Genomic DNA, 19,152 nt, shown 5'->3' with positions numbered 1-19,152 from the left:
GTGCCAAAAGTAAAGGCATGTTGTGTCAGCATTGGCCTACTTGGTTAACCAGTAATTATTTTACAAAAATAATAAGTAATGCTGTTAAAAAACGAATTATTAAGTTATAAAAATTAAAAGAATGTTAATGTATTGTGACATTTGTTCAGCTTGTCATTTTGTTTAAGTATTTTATGACCGTTACTGGCCATTAGCTAGCCCAACAAACATAGGAGGAATGTAACATGTCATTCTAGGCGAGTTCATTTTAATAATATGGGAATTTAATGACCCAAAAAATCATAAATTTTTAACCGAAAAAGGCGGGTTATAAAAATACGATATTTATAATGATTGTTTAAAGATCCCAAATTAAGGTTAATTAAACATTTTTCGAATATAAATTTTTAAAATAAAATTGGAATTTTTTTTAATAATATAAAGTAAATAAACATTTTTGATTCGATCCTTTTAACCACGCCTGAAATACAACGGAATTCGTGTAAAAGGATGTTTAAGTAATGTTCAGTAAATATTAGCTATTGTCATTGACCAGTATACACATACGTCAAAAGCGCATGACGACAAGACAACAAAGGGCATTGTGAATAACAGATTCAAGTTATGATAACCAAATATTTTCACATAACTGACAAACAAGCTTTTTTTGTATAGCGTTATTTATGTCGCTCCTTAAAAAAGGTTACTATACATATATAGGGATTAAATATACAAAAGCCCTCGCAACATTACCATTTAAATAATTCTTTGATAATTTATGTTTTGTTTAACTTTTCAAGTTAACTACTTGTGATTTGTGAAGGTTTTTATGTATACACATTTCGTGACAAAAATAGCATATGGCCTATCATTTACTGTATTTTTAATACACAAAAATTGCTTTAATGACACTAATGGCATATTGGTACATGTCCTATTGTCGTTAAATTAAACTCGTTAAATTTTGCGACCCTGGGTTACCTTAGTAACCAGTAAATAAACAATCATTAATAATGAGCCAGATTCGATTTTGTTTCTTCTTTTTCTACTGATTTAAATTAAATAAATAGCCAATATAAATCATAGTATGTGCGTATAAAAAGGGCAATTACTTAAAACACAATGTTTATTAATTTATTAGCATTTTTTACCCATTAAAAGTGTTTTATTTGACAAAAAAGTCGTATTTTAGCCTGCGATTTTTGGAAAAATATTAGGGCCAGGAGTCCCCACCTAGCGGTTTAACTTTTCTGTTCGAAAAATCAGTTGAAGGACGCTGTTGAGCGTATAGTAACCGAAGTATTTTTCGGAGTATTGAACCAATTTAAATCGGTTTTAAATGCAGTAAACCTTAATTAAATCATTTAAAATTATAAAATATAAACCAAATTTGTTCTTTGTTTGTTTTTGCAGTGGTTTGTTTGATAAATTAAAAGAAAATATTGATTTAATAACAAAACTATTAAAGTTGCTAGTTTTTTGTTATTTTACTATCGACATTTCCAAAAACTTACATACAAAAGTAAATGTAATGTGTGTACATTTAGTTTCTTGGACATTTGCTTATGTTTATGACATGCCTTTTATTAGTGACGTCATGCTGCGCTTTTGTGTCTACGCACCGAAAAAATCGAAGCATTGACGTCACTGTGATTTACAAAATCTTTTTTGTATGTTTAAAAATTTATAAAATTTGTGGTGAAAAGTATTTTGTTTACATTGGCATTACTGGCTTGTAATATCTAAAAGAAGATCTAGTTTACATGGTTTTATGTTTACAAAACCAATCTCTATACAAGTGATAAATTTTTGAACAAGTCTCCTAATAGCCTAAGTAGGTATTATTAGACCATCACGAAGAATTCTAGTTTAAATAACATAAAGAAAATATTGTTTTGGATACCAAAAAACGATAAGAAAGTATTACAGGTATTTTTGAAGAAGTAGTTATGGATCCCGAATACAAAATTTCCCATTTTCGGCACATATGCCAAAGCAAAAGTCAGGACAGTGTTTCGAGTTTTAATTCTCATAATATAGACAATTTTTCCAACTACGAGCAAAGTTGCACTCCTGTACATTTGCCAAAAATGTATGATTTTGCATTTGGACCAACCTATCTACGTAAGTACTTTTGTATATTTTGCACTCCCTTAAGTCAGTAAGTCGAAGGGAAAGGAGGATAATCAAAAAAACCCAACATATAAGCCTAACATAATTTAATAACTACAAATGAGTATGCTTAGATAGATAGTGTTTTAACAGGTTTTTTTAACAGGTTTTATATAAATACGTTTTACGGACATTGCATACGGAATGCAATCTCAAATGGCATATTAAGAAAAGCATCATTTAGTAACAATGAATTTTAAATCTGTATATGGTAATTAATTACCTTTTCGAACCTTATAATTACCTTAAAAGTTCAAATTACGAAGTATACTAATTAACATATAGTATTCCGTGTGTGCTCGCGCGTTAAAACACGTGCGCCGTGACGTCGTTATTACCATGGTTACATCCACCGCTAATCACAACAAATACGAGAGAGTCTCGTGTAAAAAAGATTTTCACACAAACGCAGACTGTGTTCTTTATATAGCTGCTATTAAACTCACCTACCCACTTTTTTATAACCTGTGAACGCAGCAGATCATTAACTTAGCCAAAATTACGTTTATATTTAGCTCCATAATAATTTACGGGGTATGTTTGCACATAAATACGATTATAGGACGCTTATTGTATAACATTTATGATAAAAACACGTACAAAATAGGGATTTAGCATTTGAAAAAAATTTCTAGATTTATTATTTGTTTTTAAATATATATTTTTCAAAGTTTGGAGTTAGATAAGTCTTCTTAGGAACAGACTTACGTAGTTTACATAGTGAACATTTTTAAATTTGAGTTAATCTTTTTGTTTATGTTTTTAGCTGTTAGTCCAACGAATAAAAAACGTAAAATGGCAGACAACCTAAGGGTTGCAGTTCGTCTTAGACCATTTATATCCTTTTCTGTTTGTTTCGTTGTTTGCCTAACAAAACTATATTTTTTGTTTTAAAGTTTAATTGGTATTACTGAATATATTTTATTTTTTGGTTTGGATTAGTATTGGTGATCATAAATATATGTTAAAGACTTGAAGTTTAACTAAATTTTTTTGATTTTTGTATCTTTATTTTTACTACTGGCTTATGTTTGTCCACATACTTCATAGTTTATTTACTTTAAAAAAGCTTATCCCTAAGTCCATATTCAAAAGTTACGGTCAATGAAATAAGTTGTTTGCTGATTCAATAAAAAACACTTTAATGCTAATTTACTTTTCTGACAAAGTGAAGTGCTTAAGTAAATATGTATAGTCACCAAATATTATTTTAAAACCGTTTAAGTCAACCTCACGGCTGAACTTAACTTACAGTATGTATCAAATTATCAAAAATGTTTCAACAAATCAAATAATTATATCACAAAATAAATATTTTTAAAAATAAGATGACTTAACATATTTGGTAAGTAAATTTATGTATAATAAATGCTGGGAAATATTTAAAAAATAAAAAAATGAAACCAAAAATTTCCTTAACCATTTTTTTACAATGACCGTGAGCGAGCAAGAAATGCGAAGCTTATTATTGATATGATCGATAACACCACGATCATCAAGGACCCAGAAGGAAGATACCCCGAGAAAAAATTCACTTTTGATTTTTCGTATTGGTCACATGATTGTTATAAAGAAAGGGAAGATGGTTACTTAGTACCAGAGACCCCAAAATATGCTGATCAGGTGACAGAATTTTTTTTTGGAATTTTCATGATATCATAGATTTAAAGACTATTCTAGGAATTATTTCTATGTTTTTATTTTAAAAGCTGTTAAAATGCCTAACAAACCAACGCACACACCATAAAGATATTAAAAATTCACCATTGATTTTTATAGCGATATTAAACGAGACCTTTACCACTTTACCACTTTAAATGTTATTCAAACAAACATAGGTTTCCGATTAATGTGATTGGGCAAATAAAAGCACAATAAAAGTTGTTTGTCTAATTATTAGAAAGCAAATATTTTCGAAAAAAGGAAAATTAATTATATCAAGTAAAATATTAACTGGCCATAATTACCTAAATATATTTTAGGTGATTTATATAGCTAACTTAAACTTGTCCATAAAGTACACAAACTTGACACTTCTCCTTTAGTTAAGTGATATTTTAAGTATTACCAAATAGTTTAAATTTAAGATAGAAAAGGGCATACTTTTATTTGTGATTACAACATATTACTACAAAATAAACAATAAACCAGGCAACACCTGCTATTAATTTTTCCCCAGAGAAAGTTATTAAAAAGCAATTTGTTTTAAAATTGTTTTTTGTAGTATCAGTGTTATAAACGACCACTTTGAATTATAATTATGGCATAAGCAATATTATTTTTTTTAATAAACTTAACTTTATAACTTTTTTAAGAATTTGTTGTGTTAGAATTTAACTCTAAATTTTAAGTACTCTGTTGATAAAATTATTGTTGACTTAAGCTGGTACTTTATTTTCAATTTTTGCGATATATTGTTTTTAGATTAAGGTGTTCGATGATTTGGGCAGAGGGGTGTTGGAAAATGCCTGGAAGGGTTTTAATTGTTCGTTGTTCGCTTACGGACAAACAGGATCAGGAAAATCTTATTCTATGGTCGGTTACAATCTTAACAAAGGTAATATAAAAACTCTTATGGGCCTACTATAGTTGTCCAACACCTTAGTAAAAAAAAATCCCATGCAAAATAGCTAATGTAAATAAAATGTAATACAGTGTTATGACCTTAATTTGAAACAAGTTATTTAAATAAAGGTATAATTCCAATTACTTGTGAGGAACTTTTCAAAGGAATTGACGCCAAAAAAAAAACAGATGAAAGCGCAAAGGAAGCTGAATATCAGGCAAGTTATTACATTAGGTTATTACACCACGGACGAATCCATTATTATTATTTTATAATATAGAACACATAACAAAAAATAGATAATCCATAATGGGTGAAATAACTAAGGTGAAAAGCATGTCATTAATAATATATGTTCTCGTAGAAAAGGTGTCATTAACCTTAACATTCGATTCTAATCAAATTAAGTTTGTGAAAATTTCCAAAACAATTTTTACTTGTATTGTTGTAGTGATTAAACCAAACATATTTCCTGGGAAATCATTGCCATCTGATTTCCAATTGTTCAAAAACAATAGGTCCATTGTTCTAAGAACAAGTCACTCTTATTTCTGTCTGTGATTATATATTTTCACAGTTTCCAAGGCTTTAGCATAGGCAATTAAATCACTAAATATCTTTTTTTAATGTTTTTGTTGTTATGACTTTACTAAATAAAAATATTGATTTTTGTAGGTCTCGGTCTCCATGTTAGAAATTTACAACGAAACGGTTAAAGATTTATTAAACGTTGCCTCGTTTAAGAAGGGAGGTCTTAAAGTTAGAGAAAATCCACAAAAGGGATTTTATGGTAAAACAACTCATTGTTTAACAGTATCCTTGGAAATATATATTTATTTATTTTCTTTAAACCTATAAAATAATATAACCCCCTCTTTTATTGTCACTTTGTTTGAAATTTTTGTATGTTGTTTGCTTATTTTATAGTCAATACACTTATGGTTACTATTATCAAACCTAATTTGTTTATGATTTAATTCCAAAATATTTACCTAAAGTATTTCAAAATTGTTTTAAATTTTTTAGTGGAACAACTGCAAGTGTCACCAGTAAGCAATTATGAAGATATTGAGAACAGAATTGCTGAGGGAACCAGAAACCGAACATTGGCCGCCACAAATATGAATGCCACAAGTTCAAGAGCTCACACAATTGTGGCGATTAATTTTGCTCAAAAAGCGATGAACGAAGCCGGAAAAAGCATGACCAAAACTTCAGTCATTAATCTAGTGGATTTGGCTGGCAGGTAAGTCAATTCATAAACTGTTATCCAAATAGAAATTTATTTAAAAGTTGCCTTGAGCAGTTTGGGATATTATATAGATTATAATTGCCCGATAATTATGTTGCTAATTGAGTGCTGGCTTATCAGGCGATTGTACCAATTTTAGCACCTTACTCAAGGGCAATACAGCATGAGAGCTGTGGGGATTGAACCCATGAACTCATGGTGGTGTAGCAAGTATTCTTACCACTACACCCCTGCTGTCGGTTTAAAATGGTTTAAGCTATAGAAAATTAAATTTATTAATATTTCTCCAAAATTTTCATACTTAATTATTTAGTGAGAGAGCAGAAAGTACTGGGGCTACAGGTGCACGCTTAAAAGAAGGATCCATGATAAACAAAAGTTTGTTGTGTCTTGGAAACTGCATCAAAGCTCTTGCTGATCAACAAGATGGAAAAAAGACAACCGTGCCATTCAGAGATTCAATTCTGACAAGATTGCTAAAGAATGCATTGGGTGGCAACAGCAAAACAATTATGGTAAAAAAATAAATTTATGATTAGATTCCTGATTTCTGTAAGTTAATTGATTTCTGTAAGTTAATTGATTTCTGTAAGTTAATCTAGGCTAAATAAATTTACAATTTACAGAATAAAAACCTTTTTTTAAATGTACTTTTTCTGTGACTTTTTAAAATTTCTATGACTTTTTAGATTGCTGCCTTGAGTCCAGCAGATATTAACTATGATGAGACTTTATCGACTTTAAGGTTTGCTGACAGAGCTAAAGCAATTAAGACCAAGGCCGTGGTTAATGAGAGCCCAACTGATAAACTGATCAGGGAAATGAAAGGAGAAATTCAAAGACTTCAAGGTAAACACATCAATAAAAAAATTATAATACATTTTCCACAGGTGACGTTAACGGATAAATTATTTTAAATTTTGATTAACAGATCTTCTCAAGAATCAGGAAGGAGGAGTTGCTGGAGCAGTTGTCGTCCAGGGAGTGTCCCCAGAGGAGGTGGAGGAACTAAGAAGACAACAACAAGAAGAGGTTAATAAAAAATACTTTTTTCGGTGTAAGGGCTTCCCTTTTAATATTGGAAAATTTTTTGTTTTTAGCTTCTAAGAAATCAGGAAGAAATGGAGCAAATGAAACAAAGTTGGCAGCAGAGATTGGAGGATCAGGGAAAACTCAACGAACAACTTTTACACGATGAAAGATCAAAACAGGCAAGATACAAAATGATTTAAACTTATAAGGTTAAACTAACTACTAAATGAAAATCATAAATCAATCCTATGTATATGACAATGCATTTGATACCATTAATTAAATCCAATTCAACCACCAATTTTAAATGTTTAAGATAGTTATTAAAACCATTTAAACCAATAAGTATTATAATTGTAGGAGGCAAGAAAGACTACCCCTCATCTCTGGAACTTGAACGAGGACCCAATGTTAACTGGAATGATCGTACACATCACACCACCAGGAATATCTAGTATTGGTAGCACTGAACCAGCTACCATAGTTTTAAAGGGGTTGAGGTAAAAAACAAGCTTAGAAAACAAATTAACAGTATTTGTACAGTTTATTGATCATTCATCTGATGGTATATTAATCTCTCTTTTTCTTTAGTGTATTGAAAGATCATGCTCTGATTGAGAATGACTCAAACAGTAAAATTTATTTGACCCCTTCAACTCAAAGCAGTAAAATATTGGTGAACGGTAAAGTTATTACAGAAAAAACTTTATTGCGGCACAATGACAGGTGAACTTACAAAATTGAAAAAAGAAATTTTTGTTATACCTTTTGTGTAATTTGATAGTATTAAGATGTTTACAGTTTAATTTACACCAAATTTTTGCCCTTTTTCATCTTTAAATTTTTTTTTTTTTTTTTAGGATTATGTTTGGTTCTAACCACTTATATGTGTTCCATCATCCACAAGATGCTGCACGACAAATCAACGAGGGTGAAGAAGTTAAGAAAGTTTCGTTCGATTCAGCTCAGGAAGAAATTATTAAACACAAGGGTTTTGATATGGACAAGACGGGCAAATCAGTCGGTAAAAAATAATAAAAAACTTTATTTTAAGATACTAACTGTAGATTACATCTAATATTGTTTAGGCTGTAAATTTCCCTTTATTTTATGCAGCATAAAAATAACCAATAAATTTGAAACTAATAAAAAATACTTTTTAATATTTTAGAGGACATTTTACTACAAGAAGACCTTATTCAAGTTATGCCAATAGTAAACGAAGCAAATGCAATGTCTGAGGAACTGGACAAGAAAATGTTGTACGAGATTGCCTTAATTAGTCCACAAGTCAGGGGCTTAAGTGAAGGAAAAACTGAAGTAAAAAAATATATGTTCTATTTACTTAAATTGGTAACGATAGCATAATCATTTATTAAAAATTCCAAAACTTTATTTAAATTTAGTAATTTAATTTTGATTAACTTTTTCAGGTTCTAATTAAAGCCAAAAAACTTGTTAATGGTAATGAGTTTATGTGGGAGAAAAATGAGTTTATTAACAGGAAATATGCCATGCAGGAAATGTATCAGAAATTTGTTGAGGAAGACCCAGCATGGAATAAGGAGGTAAGAACATCTTTATATCCTTACCCTTTAAATTGGTTGTCTTAATGAAAACTTGAATGTTTATTTTATTTTTAGGGTGATTATCCTTTTAGTGAACCTGATGACACCCCAGTTTTAATTGGGTCAGCTTACCTTTACCTACAAAGCTTAGGATACTTGGTAAACTGTTACTTTATTTATATAAAATCTAACTGTTAAAACGAAAAATCATATAATAGCATATATTACCTTTTATAAGGTTGTTTTTGTTATTTAAACCAGTTTATTTTTTAAGATGGACATGGATGACAACCTAGGCGTAAGAAATTACCGTGGTAACGATGTCGGTCTTATGAGCGTAAAAGCAGAACCATGCAATGAAAAAGGAGTTGTTTTAGAAGATGATTGCACGGATGACCCTGCAGACCTAGTCGGCAAGAATTATCAATTTAAAATCGCAATTCTTAAATTGCTAGGACTTCAAAAGAAATATCAACAAGTAATATTATATTGTTGCAAACTAATATTAATCTCTGTATAGTTAATGTTGTTGTCTACTAAAGAAACTTTTAAGTATAATAATCATTTATTGTTTTGATTTAAAGGTTTGGTGTAGGTACAAGTTCTTCCAGACAGATAAAAAACATGAAAGCAAGAAATTGCCGGCCACTGTCAACATCGATTTTAATTTTGAGAAAATGTTTAAAGCTTTTCCAGTAACAAAACAGGTAATTTTGTTAAAAAAATTCCAAAAAAAAAAAAAAAAAATTTAACTTAATGCACTATTTTATTAAATTTTAGTTGAGTGAGGATCTAAATAACAAACCAATGGTTATCCATGTGTGGGGCTTACAAAAATCCGAGGTATTTAAAGTTATGCAAACAATAATAAATTTAAAAGTTAAATTAATTTTGATATGTAAATTTACTTTATACAAGACTTTTTTGAATTTTTATGATGTTATTTCTTAAGGTTGAGGACAAGAAAAGAGAAAATATGTCGACCGGGGAATTGTTGGCATTAGAAGAAGGTGTTCTTAAATATCAAGCCAAGCCAAAACTCGAAACTCAAGTTTCTCAACCCAAAGACACTAAGGACTTACAACGACGAGTTTCTGAACTGAAACATCTTCAGAAGACTGTTGACACAACAAAACATGTCCAAAAAGAAGTAGGAATGGGATTTTATATCTTCATGTTGTTTATATTTCAAATGTTATTACTTTTTATTTAAGAAAATTTGTTTAATTTGCTGTATTTTTTCATACAGGTGGAAAAGGAAAACATTAAATTGAAAAAACAGAACGAAAACAACTTAAAGAAAATGCAAGAAATGCAAAATAAACTGGTAGGCTATTCTTGTAACGAAAGTTTAAGAATTTGTTAAATACATTTAACCAAAGTTAATATTAATGATTATCCTTAGGATCTGATTGAGAAACTGGTCGCAGAAGCAAAGAATAATAAGCAGCCTACAATGATGGTAAATTAAAAACAAAATCAAAAAGTTTTTTTCCTATGGCTTACCTGACTTTAAAATTCCCCTTTTTTTGTTTAGGCTGCACCAATAAAATCAATTTTGAAACATTAAATTAAGGTAAGCCATAGAAAAAAAACACTCTTTTCCTACCATTAGGTTTTTTTTTATACTAACATGTTTTGTTTATTTAGGTTGCTCGTGTTGAATATATATTACAACATGGACAAGATATGCCGTCCAATTTAATCAAACAACTTTCAAGCACAAACTTGACTGAAACAGATGCCCCCTCCACACCAAAGAAAAGCCCAACCCCACAAACAATGATAAATCCCCAAGTTAAAGAATTCAACAATAACTTAAAGCCTAGAAAGCCGTCTGCTACTAGTGGGAAGTCCTCACACTCAAAACAAAAATCGAACGTATGTGTTTTATTGTAGGTGATTTAGTTATTGATATTTGAACATTGCAACTGAAAAGTTAAATGCTAGGGTATCTTTCTTCAGGAAAATTTTCTCAAATATTGTTTTGTATAAAATGTAGTGCCTATCCTTTGTATGCGAAAATTATATATTCAATTTTAAATATCGCTTTTTTGTAATTACTTTTCTAACTTAACATATCACGTTTTTATTGAGTTGTACATTTTACCTATTTGCACTACTGTTTTCTTAGTATTTTATATATATCATGCTTTCTTATTTTAAATAAAATGATAAAAAAATTACTGTTGGTTACTAATAGAAAGATATAGCAAGTTCAAGGTGAAGATAAATTATTTGAAGTTTATTTATTACCAGGTTTAATTAATAAGGCCACTCGTTTGAGCCTTGTATGTGTAATGAAGTCTGTAACAAAACTTGACACAGCTGGGTCTTTTTCTTGTTTTAGTCCATTACAACAAATTAGAATGGAAATCGAAGGATTTAACTGAGCACAAAAGAAAGTTTTGTTCTTATCCCCGCTTGTGAAGTAAACAACTTTGTCTTGAACGAGGTCGTTGCGTTTTTCTATTAAAATAGATTCAATAAGTTTTGTGTGGAGTGTATTACTTGCTTGTGGTAGTGACAAGATTTCGGTAAAAACTGTCGTCTTCACTATGTTGTCAGAGGAGTTTAGATTCTCTTTGTCATGCAAGTTATCTTTGGTCATCTCTTCTTTTGTTTCCATAAACAAACTCACATTTCGAACATCATTTTTCTTAACAAAATTTAATAATTTTGGCACAAAGTCGTAACTTGTTTTGGCAAATGCTTGTTTCATTTCTTCAACAGAAGTATGCTTATTTAATTTCTCATAGAAGTAAAATGAAAATTTTGAGACCAAAGCATTAAAAAACTTTTCAAACCAAACAAAAATTGCAGAAGTCGGATTGTTGGCCTTTTCCCCGAATCCAAAAAATCCAGTACGGAAAGTACCCTGATTTTTAGCAAGCAACGGCTTCCATTTCTGCAAAATAACTGAAGCATCTTCGATGCTGTGAATTGAATCCACATATTCCCATTTTGAAATATTCTCATTCGAAACGAGTAAAGATAATAAAGCAGTTAACTCATCAATAAGGCACTCCTTTAAAACTTCCATTGCAGGACAGGATAGGTCGTTTTGATACAGCTCAATAGACTTATTTAATTCAGAGCACAGTTCATCAGTAGATTCAAGTAAAGATTTTAAAATTTTGTGATACATTAATATGCATTGCAATCTTGCTGCACAAAATTCAAATAATTGCTTGCATATTAGTGATACCAAAGTTTTATTTTCCTTGTTCTTAAGTTCTAAGCTTTGTCGTTCATGTTTTTCAATTGCGGTTAAGTTAGACTGCAAACTCAGATAGGCACTTTTAACATAAGATTCTTTGCGTCCAAACCATTTTTGTTCTAAAAATAATAAAGAAGCGTAGTTCTTTTCGTTTTGACTTAAGGTAATCAAAGCAGTTTGTAGAGGCTGTGGTACTTCTGTAAACTTTTCTTTTTCAACAAACTCTTTGGCCTTGTCCCATGCAAAGGAACCAAGAAGTGTGAAAAAATCGTGAAAGTATTTTTCAAGGGCACTTTTCTCCATATTACGTTGGTTTAAATTAGCAAATAAATTCACCTACAATCATTAAATCTCTAAAAACAAGAAAATTATAAATAAAAACACTACTTTTGTATTATCTAATTAAATAAAACATTATTAAACTAAAAAATAAATATAACAAAAAGTCATGGAATAAATCAATGGCTTGGGCGCATCAAAATTTGCTCTATAAAAACAATTATTTCTATGCAAAGTTTGTAAAAACAGCAAAAAATATCCTGTACAATTTTTTCTATAAAACAGAAATGATTAAAATAAAAGCATTTGATAAATTAAGTTAAATTTATTTTTTATTTGCTGCATTAATTTTATCTAAAAATTCAATTCTTTTGACAAGGCTGCTTACTGTTATTTGCTTGTAATATCCATTTAACAGTACAGATAAGACTTGATCAATTACAATCGCTGTTAAACCCCATACTTTGGGTTCAGACATATACACAGGCATGGTATAGTTAAATCTTGTGGTATTAGTTTTAAGCCCACGAAATTCAGTTATTTTACAGAAATTTGGCTTAAAGAAATCGTTAAGAGAAATTGTAAATACTTTTGAAACCTCGCTTTCGCAAGGGGTTAAGTCTTTAAGGTTCACGTTTCCCAGATACCCTATAATAGGGTAAACAGCTGATATTAAAAATTGATCGGGTATGGGTGATAGTGACCCCCAAATATCAACTTTGTCCCTGGAAAAACCTATTTCTTCTTCAGTTTCTCTTAATGCAGCATCGACAACGGATTTATCCCTCTTGCTGTCCACACCACCACCTGGAAAACTAACTTGACCTTTGTGTGTTGGTAAATGATTTGTTCGTACAGTTAATAAGAGTGATGGTTGGCCATTTACTTTGCACAAAGGCACAAGTACAGCAGCTTTCTTCTTTAAACTTTTAAGTAGATAATGTGCCGCAGTGTTATCTTCTTGCTTTAAGCTCTTAATGTGATTTAACATTTTTTCTTTATTTTGTTGAGAAAAAGCGTCTCGTATTGCCTCATCTAGATTAGCTGGCGAAGAGTAACTTCGTATACATTTTAAGGAAGATTTAATATTGGATTTTAAGTTATTTCTTAACTGAAACATGTTCGTTTTCTACAAATAATGCAAGTTATAATTAAGTTCATCAGAAAACGGGAAAGCTTCTGTTTACATTATCATTGACTTTAATAGTGCATGGCATTGCATACTATCTCTACTAGTATACTGATATCCATACAAAAGTTTATCCTCTTAAAAGATGGTGGAAGAAGATCAAGTTTAAAGACAAACAGGGGAATAACTAACTTTTGGATGAATAAAATGTTTGAGACTTGACTTTATGATTATTGATTTTATCGATTGGTAAAAAGTAACCAGTCAAAAGCCATTTAGAAAGTATAGTACGTAACAATGAAAAACGCGATTTGCCTTTTTCTATTGTCAACATTCTAGAAAGGAGTGGATATTGGCAACCAAAGACGCGCCCACTTAAACTCAATCTTTTCGTGTGCTTGTATATGTTGCAATAACGTGTTTTAAATTATATTCTAGTTTAACAAGAGTAAGGTAGTTGTAAAAAGTTTTAAAAACATTTTAAAATGGAAATAAATGGAAAAAAACTCGTCAGAGTCTGGGTAGATGGCTGGTACGAAAATAAATATATTTCAACTATGTTTAAAAGTATAAACGTAATTTTTTGTCACTTAATTCATCTTCTTTTAGTTTTGATATGGTACATTTCGGACATGCGAACCTATTAAGACAAGCAAAGGAATTGGGAGATGTACTAGTAGTTGGTGTTCATTCAGATGGTAAATACTTAACACTTATTGTAAAATGTGATACTAAAATTGTATAAGAATGAGATTATAATATTTTTTTACATTTTAATAGAGGAAATAAAAAAGCACAAAGGACCTCCGGTGTTCAACGAGAAAGAGAGATACAAAATGGTACGAGCCATCAAATGGGTCGACGAAGTTATAGAAAATGCTCCTTACGAGACTACACCAGAAACGCTGGAAAAATATAACTGTGATTTTGCAGTTCACGGAGGTATATAACTAATTTTTGAAACAAGTTTGTTTAAGTTTAGGTTTTTAAATACATTTTTTAAATCTCAATTACTTTTGACAGATGATATTTCAGTTACTGCTGATGGAAGGGATGCTTACTCTATTATAAAAAACGCTGGAAAATATCGGTAATTAATATCTAAATGATAAATTAATAAAAATACCAGTATTATATTATTAACCACTTAGAAAAAATAAAAAATAAAGTAACAACCAATTAGTAGCCTTAGTTATTTAAAATAAATATATTAACATTTCTAATGTGATTTAAAAATATTAAGTGTTTTTGTATTTTATTTATAGAGAAGTTAGTAGAACGCAAGGTGTTTCAACCACAGATATTGTCGGAAGGTTTGTAATTTTTGTTTACTTTGGGTCTATTACATACCCAAAAAGTTGCACCACTTGAAATAACAATTTTTTATGTTTATAGAATGTTACTACTAACCAAAACACACCACAAAAGACAGGTAATATTTCAACTTTAAAACTTCTGTATTCTCGATATTATTTAGTTTCTGTTGTAGTTCTTAATTTTCTGTTAAATGTAGTTTTTTTTGTTTTGTATTTTAGGGGGAAGATATACCTGATGAAAACCAGGTTAAGAATATACAAAAGGTATAAAACCAAGGCACAAAAGTGACTTAAACTCATGCAAAACGTATTAATAAGCATGAACTAATATAGCATACTAATAATAACCAGCAATTAATACTTTGTAAAGAAAAATGCTGTCAATTTGCTAATATATAAAATAAAATATTTCTTTTAAGATATATATCCATATTACTAAAACAATGCAGGTATTAACAAAAAATTTTTCATTTAAACTGCTTAATGCCTTAAAATTCTGCTTATTTTTTAGCTTACGAAGAATGTAAGTCCCTTTTGCATGGCATAGTCCTATAGTTTAATTATTTATTTTGTTTAGGAATTATTTTAATTTCATGCACGTGTTCTTATAAATTTTTAATTACCTGATCATCGCTGTGATTTTTTTAAACAAATTCAGTTCAAATTATTTTATATTTCGAGGCTGGATAAGTTTTTATTGACTTAGTGTTGTGAACTTTGTCCGTTTATAAATATCGTTTGGTTTACTAAAGGTCGATTTTGTGTAAATCAAAAGTCCAACTGAACTTAGTAATCAGCAAATATAAATTAACAAATTGTGTTGAAATTAATTTAAAAAAAATTTAAAATTGATTCCATAAAAAAACACCAATAATAACATAATTTTTACAAGGACAGACTAAAAATAAATTTAATATTTACTTAGGACTCAAGTGCACATAGTCCGTGGACCGGTGTTTCGCAATTCCTAGCAACTACACAAAAAATTATCCAATTTTCCAGTGGTAAACAAGCTAAGGTGAGTTCAAGGGTAACTAAACAAACAAATACTTTCAACTTTTTGTAATAGCAAACACAATTTAAAATAACAAGTTTTACATAAAAAAATATTTTTGTTTTACAGCCTGAAGATAGAATAGTTTACGTAGCTGGATCCTTTGACTGCTTTCGTATCCTTATAAAACACACTTTAAAATATAACAACCATTGATTTAAATAGGGCTTATATAATCTATAATTTAACCTATGTAAATTGTAACAATTTTTCCTTAACAAAATGTTTAAAAAAATAGATATCGGGCACTTAATGTTTCTAGAAAAAGCTTCAACTTTTGGAGATTATGTTATAGTGGGTTTACATACAGATGGTGTAAGTACATGACCATATTATTCTAATTTTAAATACAGCCAAATGACATTAAACATGCCTACGTAGTTTGACAGCAATATATAAAAATAAATATTACAACTTTTTGAAAAGAAATGTAAGGGTATATGATATTCTATATTTAGACATTAGTAAATAACTGATATTATTATCCTAGTATATAAACAGTAAAGTTACAAAAATTTGTAATTATAAACAGGAAGTGAATCGATATTGTGGAAGCAATTATCCAATCATGAACGTTCATGAACGAGTGTTGAGCGTGTTAGCATGCAAGGTTTGTGTGTTAATCATTTATAATAAAATATTTTCTGAATAATGAAATGTCACAAAGATAAAGTTTGATAGTCATGCCATGTAAAACAACAATTTAAATATCATAAAACTAGTTTTGCTATTGCAACATTTTATTATTTATTACAATCATGTTTTATTGGCAATTAACTTGACTTGGAATGTAAATGCAAAGATTTTTATTTTCAATTTAATATTTAATTGTTAAATGAACTTGCGAAATAAAGTACTTGCACTTTAAAAAGTAAACACTCAATCCCATATATGTATTATTTGTTGCTCTAACTATTTATTCAGTCTCCCATTATTTTTAAAAATGACATATTCAAATTGTATGTGATTTATTTAACCAACTTACATGATTTTTTAGTATGTTCATGAAGTTGTTATTGGTGCCCCTTTTACAGCAACTGCTGAGTTAATGGACCACTTTAAAGTAAGAATATTTATCAATATTCATGTAGGTCCCTACTGAAATAAATATTCCTTTAATTAATTGATGTTGTTAATAGGTTGACACAGTAGTGCATGGGAACAGCATGGTGTTTGCAGATGCTGATGGTAAAGATCCTTATGAAGAGGCAAAGAAAAGAGGTACAAAGAAAAATATTTTAATGATATTAAGTCCAAAAAACATAAACAACGACAGTTCAAAATTTTTAATTTTCTTCTATTTTAAGTTGTATTGTATATACCTCATTCTAAAGGTATAATTGTTATGTAGATAAATTTGTAATGGTGGACAGTGGGAGTTACCTTACAACTGGAGACTTGGTTGAAAGAATTATTAAACAAAGGTAGCCTAATATAAACATTCAATGAAAAAAAAAATTTAAAAAAAAATTATTGTTACGCTAACTAACTCTTATGTTTATCTGCAGAGAGATGTACATTAAAAGAAACAAGAAAAAGGAGACTGTTGAGCTATCAGCTTATGATGAATACAGAAAATCAAATGGGTTAAATGGTCATTCGCGTTCTATTGGAGATCATGCTTAAAAAATATTTAATATGCATTTTATTTACTTTTAAAATATTCTATTTTAATATATATTTTATATGAGAGTTTAATTTATATTTCGAATGCATTTTAAATGTTGTTTTGTCTTTAGAAAATATATTTATTGTAGCATACTATTTCATTCGTTACGTGTAAGATGTTCTTTCTGTTCAATAATATTGACTCAATTTTTATCGGCCAATGATGTTTAGTTAAACAGAGGCATTCGCAATAAAATAAATTTTAACCCTAATCCTTTTATCTATTCTGTAAATAACTCAGAATAATCAATCTCAGATTGCCCTTTCTAGCAACTATTTTTTTTCTAGCAACCCTTTCTAGCAACTACTTTATTTTAAATAAGATTGTGTAATGAACATAATGTGTATAAAGAACAAAATAGTTGGAAAGAATTTGAAGATAACATAAATACAAAAAACAACTGAAGAACATGATCATAAGGAACTTAAAATGAGAGAACTTGGCAAAAAAACATGTCAGCACATGTTAAAAAAACATCAAAAATCAATAGGGTGGCATCCATAACTGATGAGGGATATTGCCAGCGTTGTTAATATACTGAAAAGATGTTCCAATAGTTGGCATCAGAACTGGTCTTGGATGAAAAGGGGGAACATACAAACAGCATTTACACTGCACATTCAAGTGTGAGTTGCTTACGCAACAGTAAAATAATTGTCTGCTGACTGAAGGCGGCACAATAATTTGCCTGGTTGGTTGAACTACGTTAGATGGAAGGTTCGATTCCACCCGAGAGTAGGGTGAAATCCTGGCAACGTTGTCAACTTTTGGTATGGGTTTAGAAGAATTAAGTTTCGATGGCACAGAATTTTTTTGACAGAATGGTTTAGAATTTGGGTTCAAAGTGCTACAAACAAATATCAAATGCAACAAAATATAAGAAAATCAAAAACTGTCAAATATTTACCTAAAGCACCTTTTTTTATAACCAATACTTACTCTACCTATTGCCTGCATTGACTCCAAGCTTGGAGAATATGTCCGTAATCGGGGCATAACTATCGTGGGGAATAACCCCAAAGTACTCATCACTATCATGAGATTCATCAGCTATAAAAAAAAAACTTTTATAAACCTAAGGTAAAATAAAGTTTGACATGACAAAACTAAGTTTACCATTGGACTGGATAGGGGGTGGGTTTACAGGGCTTTGGGGCTCTGTTGTAGAGGGTGCTGTAACATTATTGTTTAATGAATTCGTGTTAATTTCCAAGATGTTTTCAATTTCATCGATCTCCTTCGTGTATTTTTGAATATTATTCATCGAAGCAAAAGATTTGTTGTCATCCTCAATTAGTTCTAACCTAGATAAAATTCAGTAATCAACAGAAAAACTTAAGAATTGGCTACTATTAAACCAAGATTTTGTCGAAAATGTTTACTTACCTCTTTGACAGCAATGTTTCGTGCATAAGTTTTAGCAGATCAGATGAAAAACCTCGAAGTGATGACAAATAATTGTTACCACTTTGCTCAGAATTACTGGTAGATGGTTGGCCATTTGATTCAACCGAGTTGGTTGTTTTTGCATTGACTTTAACCAGCTTTGATTTACTGGTCTTTTGTAAAACACCAGTAACATCAAGAGCTGGTTGTTTTTTGTCGCCAATTTTGATAGAGGCAGGTGTGTGTTTTGATGAACTTTTTGGAATAAACAACGACTCAACAGATTCTAAATCGTCATCAGAAGATGACTCATCATCATCAGGCTTGCTCAAACAATAATCAATCTTAAGACCAGAACACTTAAACAGAGGAACTTTCTCTTTGCAAAAGTACTGAGGGTGGGAGAAGTTAGTAGTGGATGGTTGTTCTTTACTTCCAGAGCTACCTTTGAAAACTGGAAACAGATTGTTATTACCTGATTGGGTTTTGTTAAAATCAAAAGTAGGGGAATTACTAAAGGAGATTAACGG

General features: G+C 29.9%; 4 protein-coding genes across 7 annotated transcripts; 2 read left to right on the top strand and 2 right to left on the bottom strand.

The window, feature by feature from the left end:
• Positions 1–2,613: 2,613 nt before the first annotated feature.
• LOC145760379 (kinesin-like protein KIF28) lies at positions 2,614–10,749 on the top strand. 3 transcript variants are annotated; one of them, XM_082574256.1, is made up of 24 exons: positions 2,614–2,685; positions 2,918–2,989; positions 3,584–3,774; positions 4,576–4,708; positions 4,846–4,934; positions 5,393–5,507; positions 5,744–5,963; positions 6,283–6,484; positions 6,659–6,818; positions 6,901–7,001; positions 7,070–7,180; positions 7,362–7,501; positions 7,593–7,727; positions 7,862–8,025; positions 8,173–8,321; positions 8,435–8,569; positions 8,645–8,728; positions 8,844–9,047; positions 9,154–9,276; positions 9,350–9,412; positions 9,522–9,719; positions 9,819–9,896; positions 9,975–10,031; positions 10,220–10,749. In XM_082574256.1, the coding sequence occupies exons 2-24, from the start codon at positions 2,947–2,949 to the stop codon at positions 10,466–10,468; spliced, it is 3,144 nt and encodes a 1,047-aa protein (XP_082430382.1). In that variant the 5' UTR covers positions 2,614–2,685; positions 2,918–2,946; the 3' UTR covers positions 10,469–10,749. The 3 variants fall into 3 exon arrangements, with proteins under 3 accessions (XP_082430382.1, XP_082430384.1, XP_082430381.1); XM_082574258.1 differs by adding an exon at positions 10,107–10,145 and having other exon boundaries at positions 2,624–2,989; positions 10,220–10,357; XM_082574255.1 differs by having other exon boundaries at positions 2,624–2,989.
• LOC145760392 (KICSTOR subunit 2-like) lies at positions 10,479–12,133 on the bottom strand. The gene has a single exon (XM_082574275.1). The coding sequence runs from the start codon at positions 12,090–12,092 to the stop codon at positions 10,815–10,817; it is 1,278 nt and encodes a 425-aa protein (XP_082430401.1). The 5' UTR covers positions 12,093–12,133; the 3' UTR covers positions 10,479–10,814.
• Positions 12,134–12,393: 260 nt separating this feature from the next.
• On the bottom strand, positions 12,394–13,250 carry LOC145759661 (mitochondrial coenzyme A diphosphatase NUDT8-like). Its single transcript, XM_082573510.1, has one exon. The coding sequence runs from the start codon at positions 13,186–13,188 to the stop codon at positions 12,394–12,396; it is 795 nt and encodes a 264-aa protein (XP_082429636.1). The 5' UTR covers positions 13,189–13,250.
• A 337-nt stretch (positions 13,251–13,587) lies between these two features.
• LOC145760395 (ethanolamine-phosphate cytidylyltransferase-like) lies at positions 13,588–17,436 on the top strand. 2 transcript variants are annotated; one of them, XM_082574278.1, is made up of 16 exons: positions 13,588–13,729; positions 13,807–13,895; positions 13,978–14,139; positions 14,221–14,287; positions 14,463–14,510; positions 14,593–14,629; positions 14,733–14,777; positions 15,025–15,036; positions 15,439–15,531; positions 15,637–15,682; positions 15,806–15,882; positions 16,100–16,177; positions 16,565–16,630; positions 16,707–16,788; positions 16,919–16,991; positions 17,076–17,436. In XM_082574278.1, exons 1-16 carry the CDS (start codon positions 13,683–13,685, stop codon positions 17,191–17,193), a joined length of 1,140 nt encoding a protein of 379 aa, XP_082430404.1. In that variant the 5' UTR covers positions 13,588–13,682; the 3' UTR covers positions 17,194–17,436. The 2 variants fall into 2 exon arrangements, with proteins under 2 accessions (XP_082430404.1, XP_082430405.1); XM_082574279.1 differs by lacking the exon at positions 15,025–15,036.
• The last annotated feature ends 1,716 nt before the right edge of the window (positions 17,437–19,152 follow it).

The sequence above is a fragment of the Corella eumyota genome, chromosome 7 (assembly GCF_963082875.1).
Source record: "Corella eumyota chromosome 7, kaCorEumy4.1, whole genome shotgun sequence".
In the NCBI taxonomy this organism is placed as follows: domain Eukaryota; kingdom Metazoa; phylum Chordata; class Ascidiacea; order Phlebobranchia; family Corellidae; genus Corella; species Corella eumyota.
The sequence above is the reverse complement of the archived record's forward strand: the minus strand, read 5'-3'. Positions and strand labels throughout refer to the sequence as shown.

Bases quoted from the DNA above. Each gene is read 5' to 3' on its own strand.
- LOC145760392 (XM_082574275.1), bottom strand. From the start codon at position 12,092: ATGGAGAAAAGTGCCCTTGAAAAATACTTTCACGATTTTTTCACACTT.
- LOC145760395 (XM_082574278.1), top strand. From the start codon at position 13,683: ATGGAAATAAATGGAAAAAAACTCGTCAGAGTCTGGGTAGATGGCTG. The intron at 14,511-14,592 runs GTTTGTAATTTT...TTATGTTTATAG, and splicing joins ACCACAGATATTGTCGGAAG to AATGTTACTACTAACCAAAA. The intron at 15,883-16,099 runs GTAAGTACATGA...AATTATAAACAG, and splicing joins TGGGTTTACATACAGATGGT to GAAGTGAATCGATATTGTGG.
- LOC145760379 (XM_082574255.1), top strand. From the start codon at position 2,908: ATGTTTTTAGCTGTTAGTCCAACGAATAAAAAACGTAAAATGGCAGAC. The intron at 4,935-5,392 runs GCAAGTTATTAC...TGATTTTTGTAG, and splicing joins CAAAGGAAGCTGAATATCAG to GTCTCGGTCTCCATGTTAGA. The intron at 7,002-7,069 runs GTTAATAAAAAA...TTTTGTTTTTAG, and splicing joins GAAGACAACAACAAGAAGAG to CTTCTAAGAAATCAGGAAGA.
- LOC145759661 (XM_082573510.1), bottom strand. From the start codon at position 13,188: ATGTTTCAGTTAAGAAATAACTTAAAATCCAATATTAAATCTTCCTTA.